Raw genomic sequence first — 21,778 nt, forward strand, 5'->3', positions numbered from 1 at the left:
AGTAATGGTAAGTTAGTTTTTTGTTCATTGAGATAAATTCTAGAGTGATTATTCGTATAAATAAACTGAGCTAGCTTTGCCTGCGATTTTACCCGCGTTGTTTGTAATCTTAGTGTGGTACTCCAGAATTTATCTCTTCTAGCATATAGTGCAGTGGACATCAAGTTGGTATCACTGCACTAAATGCATCTTTACTTCTTGCTTTTGATTAAACAATAATATGACATAAATTTCACAGGACGGACTGAGCAGCTCCAGTGAACACATCTTATGAGATTACAGGTAGAAATATATTTAAATATGTTTGACATTTATTTAAACTCACAAGATAAAGTCTATTCAAATAACCTTAATGACCTTGTTAATTTTAATGATGATTATCACAGACCTGTACTGAGTAATGAGGAAAAAAATTATATCACGCTGAAAATGTACAATAACAAAATTATGTTACTTGTCATGTTATCCCTAATATTAATTGGTATTTTTTTATTTGTTATAGGTGACCTAAACTAAAAGAAAAAACCATGAAATGACCACTAATTAGCATCTACTGAAGGTAAATTTGACTTTAATTAATTATAAAAATGTATTGTTATCTTGTTGGTATTCATAATTCAGTGCAGGATTTGACTTGTACAATGACTCATATTTAATGATGAAGCATATCACATGACCAGCAAATATTATTTGCTTTATCACAATTTTTTGTGTCGGTCTACGTATATTATTTCGAACGTTAGAATGACTCGCCATAATCGCTTTTATTCAAATGATGATAAAATTCCTCCCGATGCCACCGTGACGGTTTATACAAGCTCAACAGGACTGAATCCATCAAAACATCAGCTAAATATTATTATGATGATTGAAAAACACTAACAAATTGTATTATTGGTTGCAGATGAACATTAATCACATATTATGTGGTACCGTGATTAGTAATGAAGATATACAAATTTCTTATCAGGTAATTATGTCATGTTGAATAAAAACTCATTAACAATAGGTTTTAGATAAGCAAACCTTCATTTTGTAATTGGATATATTGAAGCAATTTTTCACAAACAAGAGGCTGGATGCCTAAGTTATTTAAAACAAGCTACTTGTCAGAACTTTTTCAATATGATGACAAACTCGTTCTTGATGCCCCATGAAGGTTTAACAAGCTCAACAGGCCTGAGATTATATGTTTCCTTAATTTTCAGTCAATCCTGTATGAACATGGATAAAAACCAATTTTTTATTACAGGTGCTGAAAAGAGGTTCTGTGACCCAAGACAGCCATAGAATCTAATAGGTAAGAACCATCAATAAAAAACCTTCGTTTTTGGAAGTTTTATTAAATGATGATCAATCACAGACCTGTTCTGAATTATTTTGAGGTCAAACTATAATTATTTCTGATTTCAAACTCATCAACAACTTGTTTTGTATTGTGTGATGTCGGTTATTAATTTATTGTTATCTGTTGCAGGTACTCCTCGTGGCTCTAGCCAGATCAATTTAAGTTGAAATGCAGCTGTTTATTACACAATACTGTTGATTCACTAATAAACAGTTATCGAAATAAGTTATGTATTTTCGTTTTTAAAAGTCTTATAAGCCACCCCTACACTGCCTGAAGTAACCCCTTCGTAGTCGCTTATAGTGAGTTGGACTCTACTACTGAATGCTTGTAACCTTCAGGAAAACTTTGAAAATGTAATACTGTAAGCGACTTACGAAAAGGATACCTAATACGTTTGTAGTTAGTCACATAAAATATAGCCTATGTTACTCAGCGAACGGTGTGCGTTCGCGCAGCGGAATGTTGTTGAATTTAAAGATTTTAATTATGCAGATAATTAGTGTAAGACGTCCTATGATTGTGTATGGTAAATAAAAATTTGTGTATGCAGCCATTGTTGAGAAATTCACCAAAAACAGATTCCGCTGGGCGAACGTTGGCGAACGTTGTCCTGGCGGAACTTTTTTTAATCCATAGACTTTAGAAGAAAAGAGATGTGTCCGAAAATTAGTGTGTATTTGTGTATAATTGATTATGTATGAATGAAATCAGTGCATGCATAAACTTCGGAGAAATTCAAGTTTCCGCTACGCGAACGTTTGGCCATTAGCTAGTTTTCATATAAAGCGCTTACATAGAGAGCTGTAGATTTTTACGTACGTTGTTTTGAATTTGTTTATATTTGTTTAAAAAACAGATTTAGAAAAAGTTGCAGGGTTTAAAAGATAAAAATATAAACGTAAAATACACTTATTAGGTCTTAGTTCTTAAAGTATGCAGTTTGGGGTCTAGATTTTCACGTTTACACAAACCTTGTAAGTGTCTCCAACATGTTGCCAAGTATCAATGATGTTCCGTTAGTAATTAAAAAGTTATAGGATATTTTACCATGAACAGATCACTGTTTACAAAGCAGTCGAATATCACGACGTTCTAAAGTAATTGCATGGTAAAATGTATGCCAATAATTAGTTTAATCATTCAACTATTCACTTGCAAAATTTCATGTCATTAAATTCAGTAATTAAAGAAAGACAATTATAATACTGACGGAGCATCGAAACCCTACATAATCCGACCAAGTTCGGATAGCTACAAAAAAGCGGCCGTGCCATATGTCTAAGCAACGTTCTTAACTTGGAAGGTTAGTATATTTATTAATATGGTACAGCTGCGTACACAAGCGTTAGGAAAAAATAAAACAATTGCATTTCTTGAATGAAAAATATTTTTTAATAATAACGCCACTATCTACGACATTTTAGTTAAAATACGTAACGTTTATTAACGTTATTTTAAATCACGTAGTTAAGTAATTTATGTAAGTAATAATAATAAAAATATTTTTGTACACTTATATTTAAATAGAGAAGTACTTGTTAATTGAAGATTTATTTTTATCGTAGATAGTGGCATTATTATTAAAAAAATATTTATCAATCAAGACATACAATTGTTTTATTTTTTCCTAACGCTTGTGTACGCAACTGTGCCATATTAATAAATACTAACCCTCCAAGTTAAGAACGTTGCTTAGACATATGGCACGGCCGCTTTTTTGTAGCTATCCGAACTTGGTCGGATTATATAGGTTTTCGATGCTCCGTCAGTATTATAATTGTCTTTCTTTAATTACTGAATTTAATGACATGAAATTTTGCAAGTGAATAGTTGAATGATTAAACTAATTATTGGCATACATTTTACCATGCAATTCCTTTAGAACGTCGTGATATTCGACTGCTTTGTAAACAGTGATCTGTTCATGATAAAATATCCTATAACTTTTTAATTACTAACGGAACATCATTGATACTTGGCAACATGTTGGAGACACTTACAAGGTTTGTGTAAACGTGAAAATCTAGACCCCAAACTGCATACTTTAAGAACTAAGACCTAATAAGTGTATTTTACGTTTATATTTTTATCTTTTAAACCCTACAACTTTTTCTAAATCTGTTTTTTAAACAAATATAAACAAATTCAAAACAGCGTATGTAAAAATCTACAGCTCTCTATGTAAGCGCTTTATATGAAAACTAGCTAATGGCCAAACGTTCGCGTAGCGGAAACTTGAATTTCTCCGAAGTTTATGCATGCACTGATTTCATTCATACATAATCAATTATACACAAATACACACTAATTTTCGGACACATCTCTTTTCTTCTAAAGTCTATGGATTAAAAAAAGTTCCGCCAGGACAACGTTCGCCAACGTTCGCCCAGCGGAATCTGTTTTTGGTGATTTTCTTCACAATGGCTGCATACACAAATTTTTATTTACCATACACAATTATAGGACGTCTTACACTAATTATCTGCATAATTAAAATCTTTAAATTCAACAACATTCCGCTGCGCGAACGCACACCAGCGAACGAGACAAGCTCATGATGTCAGGGGCCCGATTCTCCTAATTTTACTTAAGCGACATACGATTGAGGTTCGACTCGATTCGACCGAGATCCGATCTCGACTCGATTACGATTGAAGCGTATGTGGCATTCCGCTATTTTTTCTTTGAAATAAACGTTTTTATCCTTTTCTGTCATTCAATAATGAATCATTTTGTCTGCAAATGATTTACGATTGCAAAATGATTGTACAGCAAACTACCGTATAGGCCAAAATTACCAAAATAGCAGACCAATCGCACACGTGTGCGTTCGCGCAGCGGAATGTTGTTGAATTTAAAGATTTTAATTATGCAGATAATTAGTGTATGACGTCCTATAATTGTGTATGGTAAATAAAAATTTGTGTATGCAGCCATTGTGGAGAAATTCACCAAAAAACATTACCCTCCTTCTTTGGCAGTCGGGTAAAAACAGATTCCGCTGGGCGAACGTTGTCCTGGCGGAACTTTTTTTAATCCATAGACTTCAGAAGAAAAGAGATGTGTCCGAAAATTAGTGTGTATTTGTGTATAATTGATTATGCATGAATGAAATCAGTGCATGCATAAACTTCGGAGAAATTCAAGTTTCCGCTACGCGAACGTTTGGCCATTAGCTAGTTTTCATATAAAGCGCTTACATAGAGAGCTGTAGATTTTTACATAAGTTGTTTTGAATTTGTTTATATTTGTTTAAAAAACAGATTTAGAAAAAGTCGTAGGGTTTAAAAGATAAAAATATAAACGTAAAATACACTTATTAGGTCTTAGTTCTTAAAGTATGCAGTTTGGGGTCTAGATTTTCACGTTTACACAAACCTTGTAAGTGTCTCCAACATGTTGCCAAGTATCAATGATGTTCCGTTTGTAATTAAAAAGTTATTGGATATTTTACCATGAACAGATCACTGTTTACAAAGCAGTCGAATATCACGACGTTCTAAGGAATTGCATGGTAAAATGTATGCCAATAATTAGTTTAATCATTCAACTATTCACTTGCAAAATTTCATGTCATTAAATTCAGTAATTAAAGAAAGACAATTATAATACTGACCGAGCATCGAAACCCTACTTAATCCGACCAAGTTCGGATAGGTACAAAAAAGCGGCCGTGCCATATGTCTAAGCAACGTTCTTAACTTGGAAGGTTAGTATATTTATTAATATGGTACAGTTGCGTAGACAAGCGTTAGGAAAAAATAAAACAATTGCATTTCTTAAATGAAAAATATTTTTTTAATAATAATGCCACTATCTAGACCCCAAACTGCATACTTTAAGAACTAAGACCTAATAAGTGTATTTTACGTTTATATTTTTATCTTTTAAACCCTACGACTTTTTCTAAATCTGTTTTTTAAACAAATATAAACAAATTCAAAACAACTTATGTAAAAATCTACAGCTCTCTATGTAAGCGCTTTATATGAAAACTAGCTAATGGCCAAACGTTCGCGTAGCGGAAACTTGAATTTCTCCGAAGTTTATGCATGCACTGATTTCATTCATGCATAATCAATTATACACAAATACACACTAATTTTCGGACACATCTCTTTTCTTCTGAACTCTATGGATTAAAAAAAGTTCCGCCAGGACAACGTTCGCCCAGCGGAATCTGTTTTTGGTGAATTTCTCCACAATGGCTGCATACACAAATTTTTATTTACCATACACAATTATAGGACGTCATACACTAATTATCTGCATAATTAAAATCTTTAAATTCAACGACATTCCGCTGCGCGAACGCACACATCGCACACCAATCAAATGTCAATCGAATACGATTGGTCTTTTATTAGTAGCAGAATTTCGGGCATTCATTCATTCATTCAACACCAATCGTATTCCAACGACATTCGATTGGTTTGCGATTGGTCTGCTATTTTGGTCTATACAGTAGTTTGCTCTACAATCATGTCAATCTTATTGCAATCGTAAATCATTTGCAAACAAAATTATTCATTATTAAATGACAGAAAAGGATAAAAACGTTTATTTCAAAGAAAAAATAGCGGAATGCTACATACGCTTCAATCGTAATTGAGTCGGGATTGGATCTCAGTCGAATGTGAATCTTATGTCCGGCTTAATACGGGATAACAGTATTTCCCCACTATTTAATGTATACTATTTTACGGAATAAAAAAAGGAAGATTTATCTTCAATTTTATATAACCCTATCTACTAAAAAAAACCGCATGAAAATTGGTTACGTACCTAGTTTTGAAGATTTAAGCGTACAAAGGGACATAGAGACAGAAAAAGCGACTTTGTGTGATAAGAACAAATAAAAGGATTATACCAAGACACAGATCAAATTCGTAAATTATATGAAAAAAACACAGCTTTAGCAATTTTTTCCTACTCGTCTTTTTACGGTAGTTAAATTTTTCGATGTTGTTGAAATATAATCTGTGGTGACACGTACATTTTCATTCTTTATAAATAAACTTCAATAAAATAGTTCGACAGTTCGTTCATGTGTTACGTCAAAACTCAAGGTTGCAGCTGTGCGCATGTTGTATAAAAACTAATTGGAATCCAGTTAAATAAATTAGTCTCAGTATTTAATGCTGACTCGCGCGTTGCGGTATTGTTCGAACTACCTTAACAAAATGGTTCCTGAAGTAGTATTCGTGTTGGGTGCTCCTGGTTCCGGCAAAGGAACGCAGTGTTCACTAATTTCTAAAGAATATGATTTTGTTCATCTATCCGCTGGCGATTTGTTACGGGAGGAGCGCCAGAGGCCAGGATCCGAATACGGAGAGATGATAGAGGAAAAAATTCGGAATGGCGAGATTGTGCCTGTAGAGGTTACGTGCTCCCTCATCCACAAAGCTATGCAGAACTCCGGCAAGCAGCGCTTCCTTGTTGACGGCTTCCCGCGCAACAAGGACAATCTAGACGGCTGGGAGCGCGTCATGTCCGACAAGACCAAGCTGCTGTTTGTACTGTTCTTCGAGTGCTCGCGAGATATCTGCACGGAGCGGTGCCTGGGGCGCGGCGCGGCGGGCAGCGGCCGCTCCGACGACAACCTGGAGAGCTTGCACAAGAGGTTCAACACCTATGTGAATGATACCTTGCCGATCATCAACCACTTTGACGCCCTGGGCCTGGTGCGCAGGATCAATGCAGAGGTATCCCCAACTGATGTGTTCCAAGATGTGAAAACTGCATTTGATAATGTTGGAATGCAGAGGATAGCCAACTAATTCATTAAACATAAGTAGGTCAATCTTGAGCTGTGAATATTGCAGTTTATTGCCCTGTCATAGTAATATTGATGTTATTTAATTAAACAAGTGAGCTTTAAATGCTAAATAACTGGCTAATGATAGAAACACACCAAAATATATTTAAGCAAAGCTATCCAGCTTTATACTTTAAGGTTTAATATCAAAACTGAATACTGCAGCGTATGCATCACACTTCAAGGTCTCAGGACTGTTTGCCATAACAACATTAAGTTTGACCTTCACATGAAAATATACTTCAGTCATATCTGTACTATTAAGATAAATGAATTGCTGAATAATTGAGCAATTAAAATAATAGTAGTAATATCTGCATGTTGTTAGCAACCAAAAATTATGATGATAAAATTTTCGATAAATAAATTTTGAGCTGAAATTAATTGTATTCTTATTTTTTTTCGTAATTATGCATAGTTTTTAAGTTTTTAGTTTAATCATTGAGCCAAAATTTTCAAGTCAAGTCAAGTTACAAATTCCATTAAATAATTTCACAATTGACTTGCTCTAGTAAATGATAAAGATTAACGTTATTTATTGTAGCGTAGTGTTTAATCAACTAAATTATGGATGACACTGCAGTGACTAAAAATAATAATTTGTCATGTTCTTTTTATCAGATTGACATTGATAAAATAAGTTTATCGTAGTTTAATATTATTTTTATTTATTTATGTATGTTTATAGTAGCAATACCTATGCTATGTAATAATTATTGATGTAGATACTATTTCATTTTTAATTACATTTTCTGAAAACTTATTCAAATTGGATTAGCAACTGTACTTAGATGTGATGCCTTAGCTTAGCAAGTTCAATAGTAGTACAAAAGTTTATTCTACATATACATAATATTTGAAGCTGAAACATAAAACAAGCATTTTCTCTTGTAACTATAATAAGTATTTATATTAAAGTGCATTATGTGTAACTGTATGTCAAAGACACATTCCTCAGTTTTGTCATAACATAGCTAGCCCAATGTGAAGTGTAACACTTAGATTGTTGTTAAATAAGTAGACAATGTGGAAGTGAATACAATATTTATTGTTTTATTTTGATCGTTTTATTCTCCATCTGGTCCTGATTACAAGCCTGTGTGACCCATGTTAATCATTCAATCAATTCAGATCAATCAACAGATGTCACTAAAAAATTAAATTATAATATTTTTTTCACTACTGTAATAAAAATAGAAGTATTCAATATGGATATGCCTTTACAATTTTAAATTAAACACAGGCGTTGGCCCCGCCCCGACTAATGACTATAAAAAAAATAAGGATTAAGTTGGGGTTTGAACACTGCAAAGAAGCTTGCAAAAAATACAAAAAAAAGTAGGTATTTGAGGCAACTTGAAATTTTAAAATCTTAACATAATTTGTCAGGTGACCTAGCAGGTAGAAAATCCCACCAAAATATTCTGTCCCTTTGAAAATCTTATTTTTTATTCAAATAATATCCTATCAAAATTTCAAGTTTCCTCATACACATTTTTATTTTGTTTTCGGTGCCAGGTTGTGTGACTGTACCTCAGTGGCAATGTTGTTCTTAATCCTGGTCATATTCACATCGAAGGTCATGTTGGCACTTACACAGGTAAAACCCACTTTATTTTGGAGTGCCTATTCAACCCTATGAAATCATCACTTGAATGTCTTCCGATAGTTGGCCGGTTTTTCAAGGCTTTTTTAATCGTTATCTATGAAAACGGCGTTTAAGGCTGATTTGCACTGGAAATATCAAGTGTTTTAAGTCCTCACTCAAGCACTATCTATGCTAATATAATGATAGAGGACACATCTTTTATTTGTTTGTATGTAGGTATACCCTAACTAAAGGCTCCGAAACTACAGAAGCGTTTAAAAAAATCTTTTAACTTTTGGCACACTACACTAAACCCGAGTAACAGGCTTTATTTAATCCCGGTAAGGAACGAATTTCCTCCTGTAAATATTGATGATAACATACACCATATTAACTACAGTTTTAGAAAAGTCCTAGTATAAACAACACTGGACCAAGGACTCTGCCTTGAGGCACAACGTATGTAACGTAGTATGAATGGGCAAAGTAGTAGTAAAAATATTCATTAATGCTGATATATTCAAAATAAATTCATATTCATGTGTTTTTTCATTATTTCTAGCAAGTAGGTACCTATATTAATAAAACAGAACACATTTTTCTAATATAGATAACTGTTTTCGTTTTTTCATAATTTTTTGTTGTATCTATTAAGAGAACAGCATATTTTTTTATTATTACCAATTTACTGTTACGAACTCGCTTTGTTCGTTTTCATGTTAATTTTATTGTGTTATATAAGTATCTTAATAGTATTTTTCGTCTTAAATTGCCTCGTTGGTCTAGCTGTCGCAAGCGCAGCTGCTGTGCACGAGGTTACAGGTTCAATTCTCGGGTCGGGCCCGAATCGCTTTGTACATACAACACCGATATTCAATAGACTCCCTATCCATCCATGATGCCTATGGGAAAAAGTAGGTGGATGATGTTGACATCAGCAACAATAATAGTGCAGATACTTGGTATGTAATCAACAAGGTGCTTACAGCAAGGGACAGTTGAAGTTGTAATATCCTGCCACTTATTGATACACTTTACACTTATTGAGCACTTATATGTATAAGTGCTAATATCAGCACTTAGCTGTAGGTACTTAAGCAGTTGACTCAGGTTTCCGCATAGGCATTGGTTACGGGTATTCGCATAACAGTATTTTTCGCTTAATCGAACTGCATTGATGAAGGAGGGCACAATAAGCTGTGTAGATCCCGGCTGTTCTTTGAAAGTCTGACAAACAGTCCTACACAGGAGTATTGGGTTGCCCGGATAACTGCATTGAGGTCAGATAAGCAGTCGCTCCTTGTAAAACGCTAGTACTCAGCTACATCTGGTCAGACTGGAAGCCAACCCCAACATAGTTGGGAGAAAAGACTAGGCAGATGATGAATCGAACTGTTTTGATTCTGCCATACATTTTCTGTAAAAGCGAATGAAAAGTATTTTATTTTAATATTATTTAAATTGCAAGTGAGGATATCGATAATCGATCTCAGTGGCGTGCACTTGGAGAGGCCTATGTCCAGCAGTGGACTGCGATAGGCTGATGATGATGAAGTGAGGATAAGAATTAAATATTTGATAATAAAACAAAATTACGTTTTGTGTAAAAATATTTATTGATATCGGGAATAAGTTTGAATATTACAAACATAGGATATAAAAGAAAATTTATATAACTACACACATTAGAATTATAATAATACAATAGATAAATATAAAAGGAATAAAAAACATTTCAATTTGACAGTTTGTGAATTGTCTCTAGTTGTGCTTACATGAATAGCAATTAGTTAATTGTCCTTCATTCAATAAGTACTAAAATCAGTCAGTTTCTCATCTTCATTTCTCATTATTCACAAAATAGTTGCCAATTAGAATGAAATATATTTAGCATGTATAATTCAAACCATTTCAAATTAAGTTTATAATACCTACTTTTTATTTTATCGCAATACGCCATACGAATTTAATTTTACAAAGCACTTTTATTTCCCAATTAAGATCAACGTTATTTATTTTTTGTAATTTTTCAGTTTATTCAATTGATTTTATTAACTACTGCTTTGATATAAAGAAGAAGAAAAAAAAAACTTGTTGCTGGCAGTATCAGAAATGAACATTAATTTAAGTGTCATGTAATTTTAAATGAGTGATTAAATACAAGGTTTTACACGAGTAAGTAATAATAACTACTGAATTTATTGCTTTTCTTAAATAGCGTCGTGTCGATTAGGCACGCTGTGCAGACTCTGCAGTGCAGACATTTAGTTACAAGAATAGTGTTTACACATCACATTATTCGATCATTAACAATACATATTACTATAAGTTTATATTATTATATACACATACTACTTTTAATGCCCTACGCTTGAATCTAGAATTTTCCGATATTTCTGATTGTATTTTTTACGGAATTGCCCCACCTGCGTTGACGTTACTTCAAAATTACACTTTTATTAAACACTAGCTATTGCTGGAATAGTGACTTCCGGCAGATTTTTGGTTTGACCAATAAATGGCGCTTTATGTCCAGAATAAATTATTTTCTTATTTTTTTGTAATAAATACTGTCCGCTGTACTTTCTCAAGTTCCGAACTATGTCTGTACCAAATTTCGCACAAATCGGTTCAGTAGTTTAGGCGTGAAGAAAAGACAGACAGACAGAAAGAGTTACTTTCACATTTATAATATTAGTTAGGATTAGTACAGTTATTAACTTTAGTTACTCAGTGCATGATTTCGTCATATTCTAGATTCAACTTTACACTTTTATGCCAAGCGTTTCACCATAATATCACAATACAATGCTAAAGCTCTCCTTTTAATTTTATATAAATAACATAGTAGGTATGTTAGTTTAATCAGCAACTTGTATGTCAACGTGTAACCATTTAGGAACATATTTTTCAAGAATGTCACTTAAAACCAAAATGATATTGTGTTTGGTTTCAATTAGGTATAACTTTGTTTATTTTCTGAAATCATGTTCTTTTAACATTATTCGATGTCTGATACAATTTTAGTTTTTTTTTAAGTTTAAAAAATTATAAAAAAAACTATTTTCATAATTTTAAACAATACGTAAAAACTGAGCTGCCATAATAAAATGATTTTCTGGCACAATATGTCCCTAAAATAGTTCACACTTAACAAAAAAATAGCATCAACAAACTCGTAAGTTTGCTTCCACAAAACTTGGAAACTATTATTCCTAAATATGAGATGAATGTGAAGTATTTGGACGGAATGTTCTTAGCCAACCAACAAACAAGGCTACAGCCATATTCAACGACTACCTTTACCCGACTGCGCAAGCAACAAATAGCTTGTTTTTAATTGGTTATTTACGACCGATGAAGCAATTGCATGCTTTTTATACATAATATGCACCATTTGTGTAAACAAAATGAGGTATTTTTGCCATTATGTTAGTATGTTTTGCCATTAATATTTAGGTGCAAAAGTGGTTTATAAACGTGATTTTTTAATACTGTATCTTTTTAGTCACATTAGACTGCAGATTTCTGTAACCTATCTATCCATAGGTTTGCTATTAAAATTCAACTTCTAATCGCTATGGATAAGATAACTTATAAAAGTCCACCATTATCACGATCATAAGCGACGTGGACATTATGTAGATTGTAAACTCAAAAACATGGGAGTTAACAATCCAATTATTTTACAAATGCGCAATAGATTTTAACAATAATTTTAAAGACCTCAAATGGTAGAGAGCAACAATAATGCTTCTTGTAACTTATGGTAATGAAAACATTTACAATAAAAAAAAAAAAACAATGAATCTGATGAGATGATACAAAAATAATATATCTTTCTTGACTAGATATCCTGTGTTGGGAATGTAGAAGTTCAGAATGGCCTGAAATGTCTACAGCTTACTTTTATATCTTTGATTTTGCTAAAGGCAATTCTAGTGGTTTTATAACCAATATTTCACGCCAAACGTCTTGGCGGCCCGAATCGCTGCTCCGAAATAATTTAAAGACAGCAGCGGGAGGCAGAGTGCGCGAGGTGTTTGAACCACAAGCGCGTACTTGTGTGATGACTTAGCTGCGAGCCGACATTAAGTTTGGCGGGAAGTGTACAACATTGTCTATCATTAGAACAAAACTCAAGCTACATGCCAAACGTGTGAAAACGTAAACTTTTATGATGTTCTTTGAAAAGCTGGATTCAAATTCTCAATACAAAATTGGTGGTGTATCCAATTTAAGCTAATGTTTGGTTTTGCCGTCTTTTTCACACGCAGATCAGATTTATATTAAGTATAATAATATCACGAATCGAAGGCTCCGTATTTAATACTTCATTTGGTATTTAGCCTCTTAAATAATTAGGTAGAAATTATTTACAATACGTAATATTTTACATGCCTTGCATAAATACATACAAATTCCGCTAAATATATAATAGATCTTGTTGTCTTTTATCATCAAACTGTTGGTACATATATATTTTTAGGGCCCTTTTGTTGTGAACTACCATAATTTTTTCTTAATTTGGAAAATGAACTCGCAGTATTTTTTTTCTTTCGCTTTAAACTAACTGTTTGCTCCTTACCAATATTTTTAAATGTCCAAAATCTAGAAAATTAAGCAGTTTCCCCATCCTTTGTGATAACCCTTAACTTTTCACAAATTCGACTATCACACAGTTAAAAACCATTCCATTGATGTACCTATAGACTATAGCTTAGGTTAAACAACCTTCTGTAAACAAGAAGACATGAAACACGGGCCCTAAAAAGTAATAAAAGAGCACCAAACCTTTCCATCATACTTCAGTATTCAAACAGTGTCATGGGCGCCTTGTTCCTTCGCGAAGGAGAGGAACACCTCTTCGAGCGTGGTCTCCGTGACGGAATAGTCCTCGATGAGGGAGGGGAACTCCGCCCGCATCGCTTCTAGTTGAGCAAAGAGGTCGCTGTATCGCATCGTCTCGTTTATGTGGTAATGCAGCATTGTCTGTGGACAAAATGGCGGGTAATTTTTGACAAGGCCCATAAGTTTACCGCCAATATAGAAGTTGGTACGTTTTTGTTAAACCAATTTACTTTGAAAACTCATAGAGACAAGTGTGTGAAGACAACTGACGTTTAGGTTGTCGAACTTGGGCCTAATTTGTTTGTTAATGGCAGATTTCAATAACTTATCTGTTGTTACACTTATTAAAGACTGTTTGACGTTACTTGTTAGACAAAATTCGTTTCCAAGTTAACAAACAATAGACGGATGTGGTATTGAAATCCAGTCGGATGTGTTAAGCAACGCCCATATTATTATCGCTAAAATTCAATAATACATACAATATATTGGAAAAACTCATTAAAATACCATCGATTTAGCGGAAGCACTTCCGTTTTGCCAGATAACTGGGTACCCACATGTAAAATAGTTGCACTTTGATAATTTTATTATCCTTACTAATAATAGGTGTAAGTCGTGGTGGCCTAGTGGGTAAAGAACCAACCTCAAGTATGAGGGCGCGGGGTCGATCCCAGGTCAGGCAAGTACCAATGCAACTTTTCTAAGTTTGTATGTACTTTCTAAGTATATCTTAGACACCATTGACTGTGTTTCGGATGGCACGTTAAACTGTAGGTCCCGGCTGTCAGTGAACATCCTTGGCAGTCGTTACGGGTAGTCAGAAGCCAGAAAGTCTGACACCAGTCTAACCAAGGGGTATCGGGTTGCCCGGGTTACTGGGTTGAGGAGGTCAGATAGGCAGTCGCTTCTTGTAACTGGAAGCCGACTGGAAGCCGACCCCAACGTGATTGGGAAAAGGCTCGGAGGATGACTAATAATAGGTGTTTGAATTTTAATGCGATTTCCTGTAGAGATGGAGATAAATTTGTAATGTAATATTATAGCTACAGGTATTTTTTTTATTGATTGTGTTAAAGAAAATTAGCGTTCTCTTAGAATGCATCTTATGGTCTTTAAAAACAATTCTTGCAAAGTTAAATAACCTTTTGACGGAGCGCAACACATCTTAAACACATACCTATCATATGTTTATTGAACTTTATATGATCTAGAAGCAGCGTAAAAGTATTGTAGTTACCTTATGTTCGTCTTTAAGAGTACAGTTGAACTTGTCGTGCAGTTTGCCCTTCAAACGGCCTACGTGAGTTTTGGCGCCGTCAACCTCTGCAAATAAAATAGATGATTTAGTTTTAAGAAAACACACATTGATATTTAAAAAAACATCTTAATTTGTTTTTATTACTAGCTGCTTTTCGTTGCGCGTACTGTGGAACTTCTTCCCGTATTCGGACAAAATATAGCGTACATGTTAATCGGGGATAGTCTAGCTTCCTAACAGTACAAGATTTTTTCAATACGGTTCTGTAGTTTTGGGGCTCTCAGGTATACATAAACAAACAAAATATATTTGTCTTTTAATTTTACGTTGTTTTATGCTTACTTACGTTTATTATTGATAAATTTATCGGATTTATCGGTTCGGATTCTTACGAGTGCTGTGACGTCACGACCTGACCTACCACAATAAAACAAAAGACTTACCATCTTGTGCTTCTTGATGCTTCAACTTGAAGACGACAGCATGTCCTTGAGCATGGGCTGCTCTCAACCCAGTCGGTGTTCCTATAGCTCTGACCGTCCCAGCGGACATGATAGCGATTCTGTTACAAAGAGCTTCCATCTCATCCATGCTATGTGACGTGATGATGAGTGCTCGCTTGTGGTGTAATGCCCGTCGTATGGCGGCCCACAGGCGGCGGCGGGCGGCCACGTCCACGCCGGCGCTGGGCTCGTCCAGCAGGGCCAGGGAGGACCGCGTGCACAGAGCGGCGGCGGCTCCGAGGCGACGGACGCAGCCGCCACTGTATGATGTTACGCGACGTTTCGCGTACTTTTCTAGACCTGTTTTTTTTTTAAGTTGAATTTTAAGTTCGTTGTGATACTTTTTTTAAACCTAATCATAATATAATCCATATTCTCTGTATTTTCATTATAAAAAACAATAAGCTAGGACTACACATTTTTTCATAAAAATAGTTATAATCGCTTTTATATGTGAAAGCGGTCATAGAATAATTTAAATAATATATAAAATCTATGTAATATTTTTTTTATAACATCAACTGTAACTGTTATTTCTTTTAAATTACACGTGAACATAAACCTACAGTAAAAAAAATATATTTTCCAGTATTTAAATATCATCTTTACATCACCCAAGAAACCATGAATAAATTAAATAAACAATGCTTAATCAAAAGTCCCCACTTACCAACGATATGTATCCAGGTCTTAACTTCCTCCTCCACGAGCTGCTTGTCGAAGCCCCTCAGAGTCAGCATCAGCCGCAGGTTATCCTCACCAGTCTGGAACATGTCCAGCCCGAAGAACTGCGGGCAGTAGCCCAGGGTTTGCAGATACTGTGGGGAGATAGGAATGTTTAGTAAGTGATTTTTAACCGACTTCAAAAAGGAGGAGGTTCACATTAACTACGAGTTGGACTTGTAAATAAAGAGTTGCGTACTATTATGTGTAAAAGGTTAAACAATTGCGTTCTTTGAATGGAGGCCCCGTAAAATATTTATTTTATTCTGGTTTTCAGTACCTATTTGTCATTATAGTGGTAGGTACACAGTTGAAGAAATACAGGACAGGATAGACGGACAGAGAAATATTATTCAATGTGTGGTAAAATATTTATTCCGCGAGACAACATGTAAATCGAGGCTTGGAATCAGGCATAGTGATTCTAATTGGTCTTGACAAATTTTTCAACCCTATAGGCGTACATATTACGCCTATAGGTGTTTGTCCTTGCCTGCGAGTTCCCCCGCTTGAGATGGTATCCGTTGCCGAAGATGTTCCCCCGGGTGGGGCATATCTCCGCCGTCAGCATCTTGAACGTCGTGGACTTGCCCGCGCCGTTCACGCCCAGTAGACCGAAGCATTCGCCTGCAAACATTATAGCTTAATATAAACTCAAACTCAAAATGTTTTGTGCATGTGACGTACAAAAAGTACATCGCACAAAAAATCCTACATATCTTTTTATAGTTATCGGCACGAATCTTGAGCTCTGACCTTCACCTGCGCAGAAGTAATTTATTGGTTCCCTTTTGTGGTATGAAGTGAGGCGCGGGGGCTAAAGCGGTGATTGGCCCGCAGTGCATCGCGTCATAGCCGTCACTCCGGATTGGTTCTTTGCTAATAAATCACTTCTGCGCAGATGTAGGTCAGAGCTCATGATTCGTGCCGGTAACTATACAAGTTGGTTAATTACAAAACGTAATACGAACTTTAAATAAATAGAGTTTCTGCATTCGACTCTTTCGATTTATGTAATACTTAAATTACAATAAAAGTAGTAAAGTAGTTAAGTAGAAATATAAAAACCAGTGAAAAATTACCTTTTTTGACGGAGAAACTGACTCCCTTGACAGCGTTACATTTTTTCAGAAATCCAACGTAATTCTTGTGTAGGTCGTTAACTAACATCGCGTCCGGTATCTGCTTCGTTGCTGAAATATAAGTTTGTTTATTAATCCTAAAGTATATAGAACAAATAAAGACAAAATATATATGAATGTAACATGTAGAAAAACAATCCTACTGTTATTAGAGACTACTGGATAGATTTTGTGGAAACTTCGCAGTAATACGGCTTCTAGTATTTCAGAATAACTCACAAACAGGCTTTTTGATGAAAGGGCGTTTTTAGGGGTACTCTGCTTTGTAAATGAAGTAAAATATTGACGTGAAAAAAATGCTAATTAGCCTTGTTTCATATATGATTTTGACTTCGACGATTTTAGCACACCGATTCACGCTATATTATATACATCATCCTCCGAGCCTTTTTCCCAACCATGCTAGGGTCGGCTTCCAGTCTAATCGGATTCAGCTGAGTACCAGTGCTTTACAAGAAGCGACTGCCTATCTGACCTCCTCAACGTTTGGGGACTACCCATAATGTTAAAATATACATACGTAAAGTAATAGCCTTGCTGACGTAAGCTTTCTCAGCTCGCACCATCTCATCTTCCTGCGGCACGGGCGGAGGCACGTAGCGGGCGTTCACGAGCTTGTCGCGGACGCCGTTGAATATGCCGCGTTGAGTTAGAATTACCATTGCCTAGAAATAAAGATTATACTGAAGTTTTATTTAATTACAGGATTTTGTATGTAACAAATAAGTATGTTAGATTAAAGTATATATTTATGAGCCATAGTTGCCTGATAATAAATGTTTAAAACAGCATAGAAAATGTAAAATGGAAACTGATATAATAAATAAAAATAAATAAATTATATAGTAGGACATCTCGATTTTCAATATTGATATGATTGCAAAACGTTTAGTTGATCAATAACATACAACTTCTAAAACAGCTATCATGATTTAATGAAATAAAATGCGAATACTTGCCATGGTAATGGTAAACTGCACAAAGAGTATGATAATTTCTTCCCCGGGAGAATAGTCATCGATGCATAAATAGCAGCGGGGCTTCTCGCCAGCTGAAACGAAACAAACATTATACTGCATCATCTGCCGAGATTTTTCCTACTATATAAGGATCGGCTTCCACATTTTGAACAACAATTTCATTTTTAACAAGCTTATTAAGCTTTTAGTATATTATACCTTACGTACCCTACTGCTGTTAGCAACTGAACATATTGCTTACCACAGCACTTGGCCACGTCGAAGCCCATCTCCTTAACGAATGGCGCAGGACACTTGTCCCGCACGAGCGGGCACCAGGCGTTGAGCCGCGCCACGTTGACGCAGTGCAGGGCTGCTATGTAACCCTACTGCTGTTAGTGTGTATTACAAGCTAAACTGAACATATTGCTTACCACAGCACTTGGCCACGTCGAAGCCCATCTCCTTAACGAATGGCGCAGGACACTTGTCCCGCACGAGCGGGCACCAGGCGTTGAGCCGCGCCACGTTGACGCAGTGCAGGGCTGCTATGTAACCCTACTGCTGTTAGTGTGTATTACAAGCTAAACTGAACATATTGCTTACCACAGCACTTGGCCACGTCGAAGCCCATCTCCTTAACGAATGGCGCAGGACACTTGTCCCGCACGAGCGGGCACCAGGCGTTGAGCCGCGCCACGTTGACGCAGTGCAGGGCTGCTATGTAACCCTACTGCTGTTAGTGTGTATTACAAGCTAAACTGAACATATTGCTTACCACAGCACTTGGCCACGTCGAAGCCCATCTCCTTAACGAATGGCGCAGGACACTTGTCCCGCACGAGCGGGCACCAGGCGTTGAGCCGCGCCACGTTGACGCAGTGCAGGGCTGCTATGTAACCCTACTGCTGTTAGTGTGTATTACAAGCTAAACTGAACATATTGCTTACCACAGCACTTGGCCACGTCGAAGCCCATCTCCTTAACGAATGGCGCAGGACACTTGTCCCGCACGAGCGGGCACCAGGCGTTGAGCCGCGCCACGTTGACGCAGTGCAGGGCTGCTATGTAACCCTACTGCTGTTAGTGTGTATTACAAGCTAAACTGAACATATTGCTTACCACAGCACTTGGCCACGTCGAAGCCCATCTCCTTAACGAATGGCGCAGGACACTTGTCCCGCACGAGCGGGCACCAGGCGTTGAGCCGCGCCACGTTGACGCAGTGCAGGGCTGCTATGTAACCCTACTGCTGTTAGTGTGTATTACAAGCTAAACTGAACATATTGCTTACCACAGCACTTGGCCACGTCGAAGCCCATCTCCTTAACGAATGGCGCAGGACACTTGTCCCGCACGAGCGGGCACCAGGCGTTGAGCCGCGCCACGTTGACGCAGTGCAGGGCTGCTATGTAACCCTACTGCTGTTAGTGTGTATTACAAGCTAAACTGAACATATTGCTTACCACAGCACTTGGCCACGTCGAAGCCCATCTCCTTAACGAATGGCGCAGGACACTTGTCCCGCACGAGCGGGCACCAGGCGTTGAGCCGCGCCACGTTGACGCAGTGCAGGGCTGCTATGTAACCCTACTGCTGTTAGTGTGTATTACAAGCTAAACTGAACATATTGCTTACCACAGCACTTGGCCACGTCGAAGCCCATCTCCTTAACGAATGGCGCAGGACACTTGTCCCGCACGAGCGGGCACCAGGCGTTGAGCCGCGCCACGTTGACGCAGTGCAGGGCTGCTATGTAACCCTACTGCTGTTAGTGTGTATTACAAGCTAAACTGAACATATTGCTTACCACAGCACTTGGCCACGTCGAAGCCCATCTCCTTAACGAATGGCGCAGGACACTTGTCCCGCATGAGCGGGCACCAGGCGTTGAGCCGCGCCACGTTGACGCAGTGCAGGGCTGCTATGTAACCCTACTGCTGTTAGTGTGTATTACAAGCTAAACTGAACATATTGCTTACCACAGCACTTGGCCACGTCGAAGCCCATCTCCTTAACGAATGGCGCAGGACACTTGTCCCGCACGAGCGGGCACCAGGCGTTGAGCCGCGCCACGTTGACGCAGTGCAGGGCTGCTATGTAACCCTACTGCTGTTAGTGTGTATTACAAGCTAAACTGAACATATTGCTTACCACAGCACTTGGCCACGTCGAAGCCCATCTCCTTAACGAATGGCGCAGGACACTTGTCCCGCACGAGCGGGCACCAGGCGTTGAGCCGCGCCACGTTGACGCAGTGCAGGGCTGCTATGTAACCCTACTGCTGTTAGTGTGTATTACAAGCTAAACTGAACATATTGCTTACCACAGCACTTGGCCACGTCGAAGCCCATCTCCTTAACGAATGGCGCAGGACACTTGTCCCGCACGAGCGGGCACCAGGCGTTGAGCCGCGCCACGTTGACGCAGTGCAGGGCTGCTATGTAACCCTACTGCTGTTAGTGTGTATTACAAGCTAAACTGAACATATTGCTTACCACAGCACTTGGCCACGTCGAAGCCCATCTCCTTAACGAATGGCGCAGGACACTTGTCCCGCACGAGCGGGCACCAGGCGTTGAGCCGCGCCACGTTGACGCAGTGCAGGGCTGCTATGTAACCCTACTGCTGTTAGTGTGTATTACAAGCTAAACTGAACATATTGCTTACCACAGCACTTGGCCACGTCGAAGCCCATCTCCTTAACGAATGGCGCAGGACACTTGTCCCGCACGAGCGGGCACCAGGCGTTGAGCCGCGCCACGTTGACGCAGTGCAGGGCTGCTATGTAACCCTACTGCTGTTAGTGTGTATTACAAGCTAAACTGAACATATTGCTTACCACAGCACTTGGCCACGTCGAAGCCCATCTCCTTAACGAATGGCGCAGGACACTTGTCCCGCACGAGCGGGCACCAGGCGTTGAGCCGCGCCACGTTGACGCAGTGCAGGGCTGCTATGTAACCCTACTGCTGTTAGTGTGTATTACAAGCTAAACTGAACATATTGCTTACCACAGCACTTGGCCACGTCGAAGCCCATCTCCTTAACGAATGGCGCAGGACACTTGTCCCGCACGAGCGGGCACCAGGCGTTGAGCCGCGCCACGTTGACGCAGTGCAGGGCTGCTATGTAACCCTACTGCTGTTAGTGTGTATTACAAGCTAAACTGAACATATTGCTTACCACAGCACTTGGCCACGTCGAAGCCCATCTCCTTAACGAATGGCGCAGGACACTTGTCCCGCACGAGCGGGCACCAGGCGTTGAGCCGCGCCACGTTGACGCAGTGCAGGGCTGCTATGTAACCCTACTGCTGTTAGTGTGTATTACAAGCTAAACTGAACATATTGCTTACCACAGCACTTGGCCACGTCGAAGCCCATCTCCTTAACGAATGGCGCAGGACACTTGTCCCGCACGAGCGGGCACCAGGCGTTGAGCCGCGCCACGTTGACGCAGTGCAGGGCTGCTATGTAACCCTACTGCTGTTAGTGTGTATTACAAGCTAAACTGAACATATTGCTTACCACAGCACTTGGCCACGTCGAAGCCCATCTCCTTAACGAATGGCGCAGGACA

The 21,778-nt window shown here is 37.8% G+C and overlaps 2 protein-coding genes and 1 long non-coding RNA gene across 3 annotated transcripts in view; 2 read left to right on the plus strand and 1 right to left on the minus strand.

Moving 5' to 3' along the window:
* The first annotated feature begins 315 nt into the window (after positions 1-315).
* Positions 316-4,167, plus strand: LOC110381294 (uncharacterized). Its single transcript, XR_010277206.1, has 4 exons — positions 316-970; positions 1,253-1,300; positions 1,478-1,792; positions 3,898-4,167. It is a non-coding gene; the product is annotated as an uncharacterized LOC110381294 (long non-coding RNA).
* A 2,218-nt stretch (positions 4,168-6,385) lies between these two features.
* On the plus strand, positions 6,386-8,225 carry LOC110381293 (UMP-CMP kinase). Its single transcript, XM_021341592.3, has one exon. The coding sequence runs from the start codon at positions 6,490-6,492 to the stop codon at positions 7,129-7,131; it is 642 nt and encodes a 213-aa protein (XP_021197267.1). The 5' UTR covers positions 6,386-6,489; the 3' UTR covers positions 7,132-8,225.
* A 2,129-nt stretch (positions 8,226-10,354) lies between these two features.
* The window catches only part of LOC110380924 (phospholipid-transporting ATPase ABCA3), a 45,118-nt gene continuing 33,694 nt past the window's right edge, over positions 10,355-21,778 (minus strand). Inside the window, exons 24-31 of the mRNA XM_064038046.1 lie at positions 18,197-18,288; positions 17,758-17,902; positions 17,178-17,288; positions 16,589-16,722; positions 16,043-16,190; positions 15,313-15,672; positions 14,849-14,934; positions 10,355-13,749 (exon numbers count right to left, since the gene is read on the minus strand). Coding sequence (XP_063894116.1) covers positions 13,573-13,749; positions 14,849-14,934; positions 15,313-15,672; positions 16,043-16,190; positions 16,589-16,722; positions 17,178-17,288; positions 17,758-17,902; positions 18,197-18,288 — 1,253 coding nt within the window. The 3' untranslated portion in view covers positions 10,355-13,572. The remainder of the gene's footprint in view (positions 13,750-14,848; positions 14,935-15,312; positions 15,673-16,042; positions 16,191-16,588; positions 16,723-17,177; positions 17,289-17,757; positions 17,903-18,196; positions 18,289-21,778) is intronic.

This window comes from Helicoverpa armigera, chromosome 15, assembly GCF_030705265.1.
Source record: "Helicoverpa armigera isolate CAAS_96S chromosome 15, ASM3070526v1, whole genome shotgun sequence".
Classification (NCBI taxonomy): Eukaryota; Metazoa; Arthropoda; class Insecta; order Lepidoptera; family Noctuidae; genus Helicoverpa; species Helicoverpa armigera.

Excerpts from the sequence above, each read along its gene's own strand:
- LOC110381293 (XM_021341592.3), top strand. The coding sequence starts at position 6,490 with ATGCTGACTCGCGCGTTGCGGTATTGTTCGAACTACCTTAACAAAATG.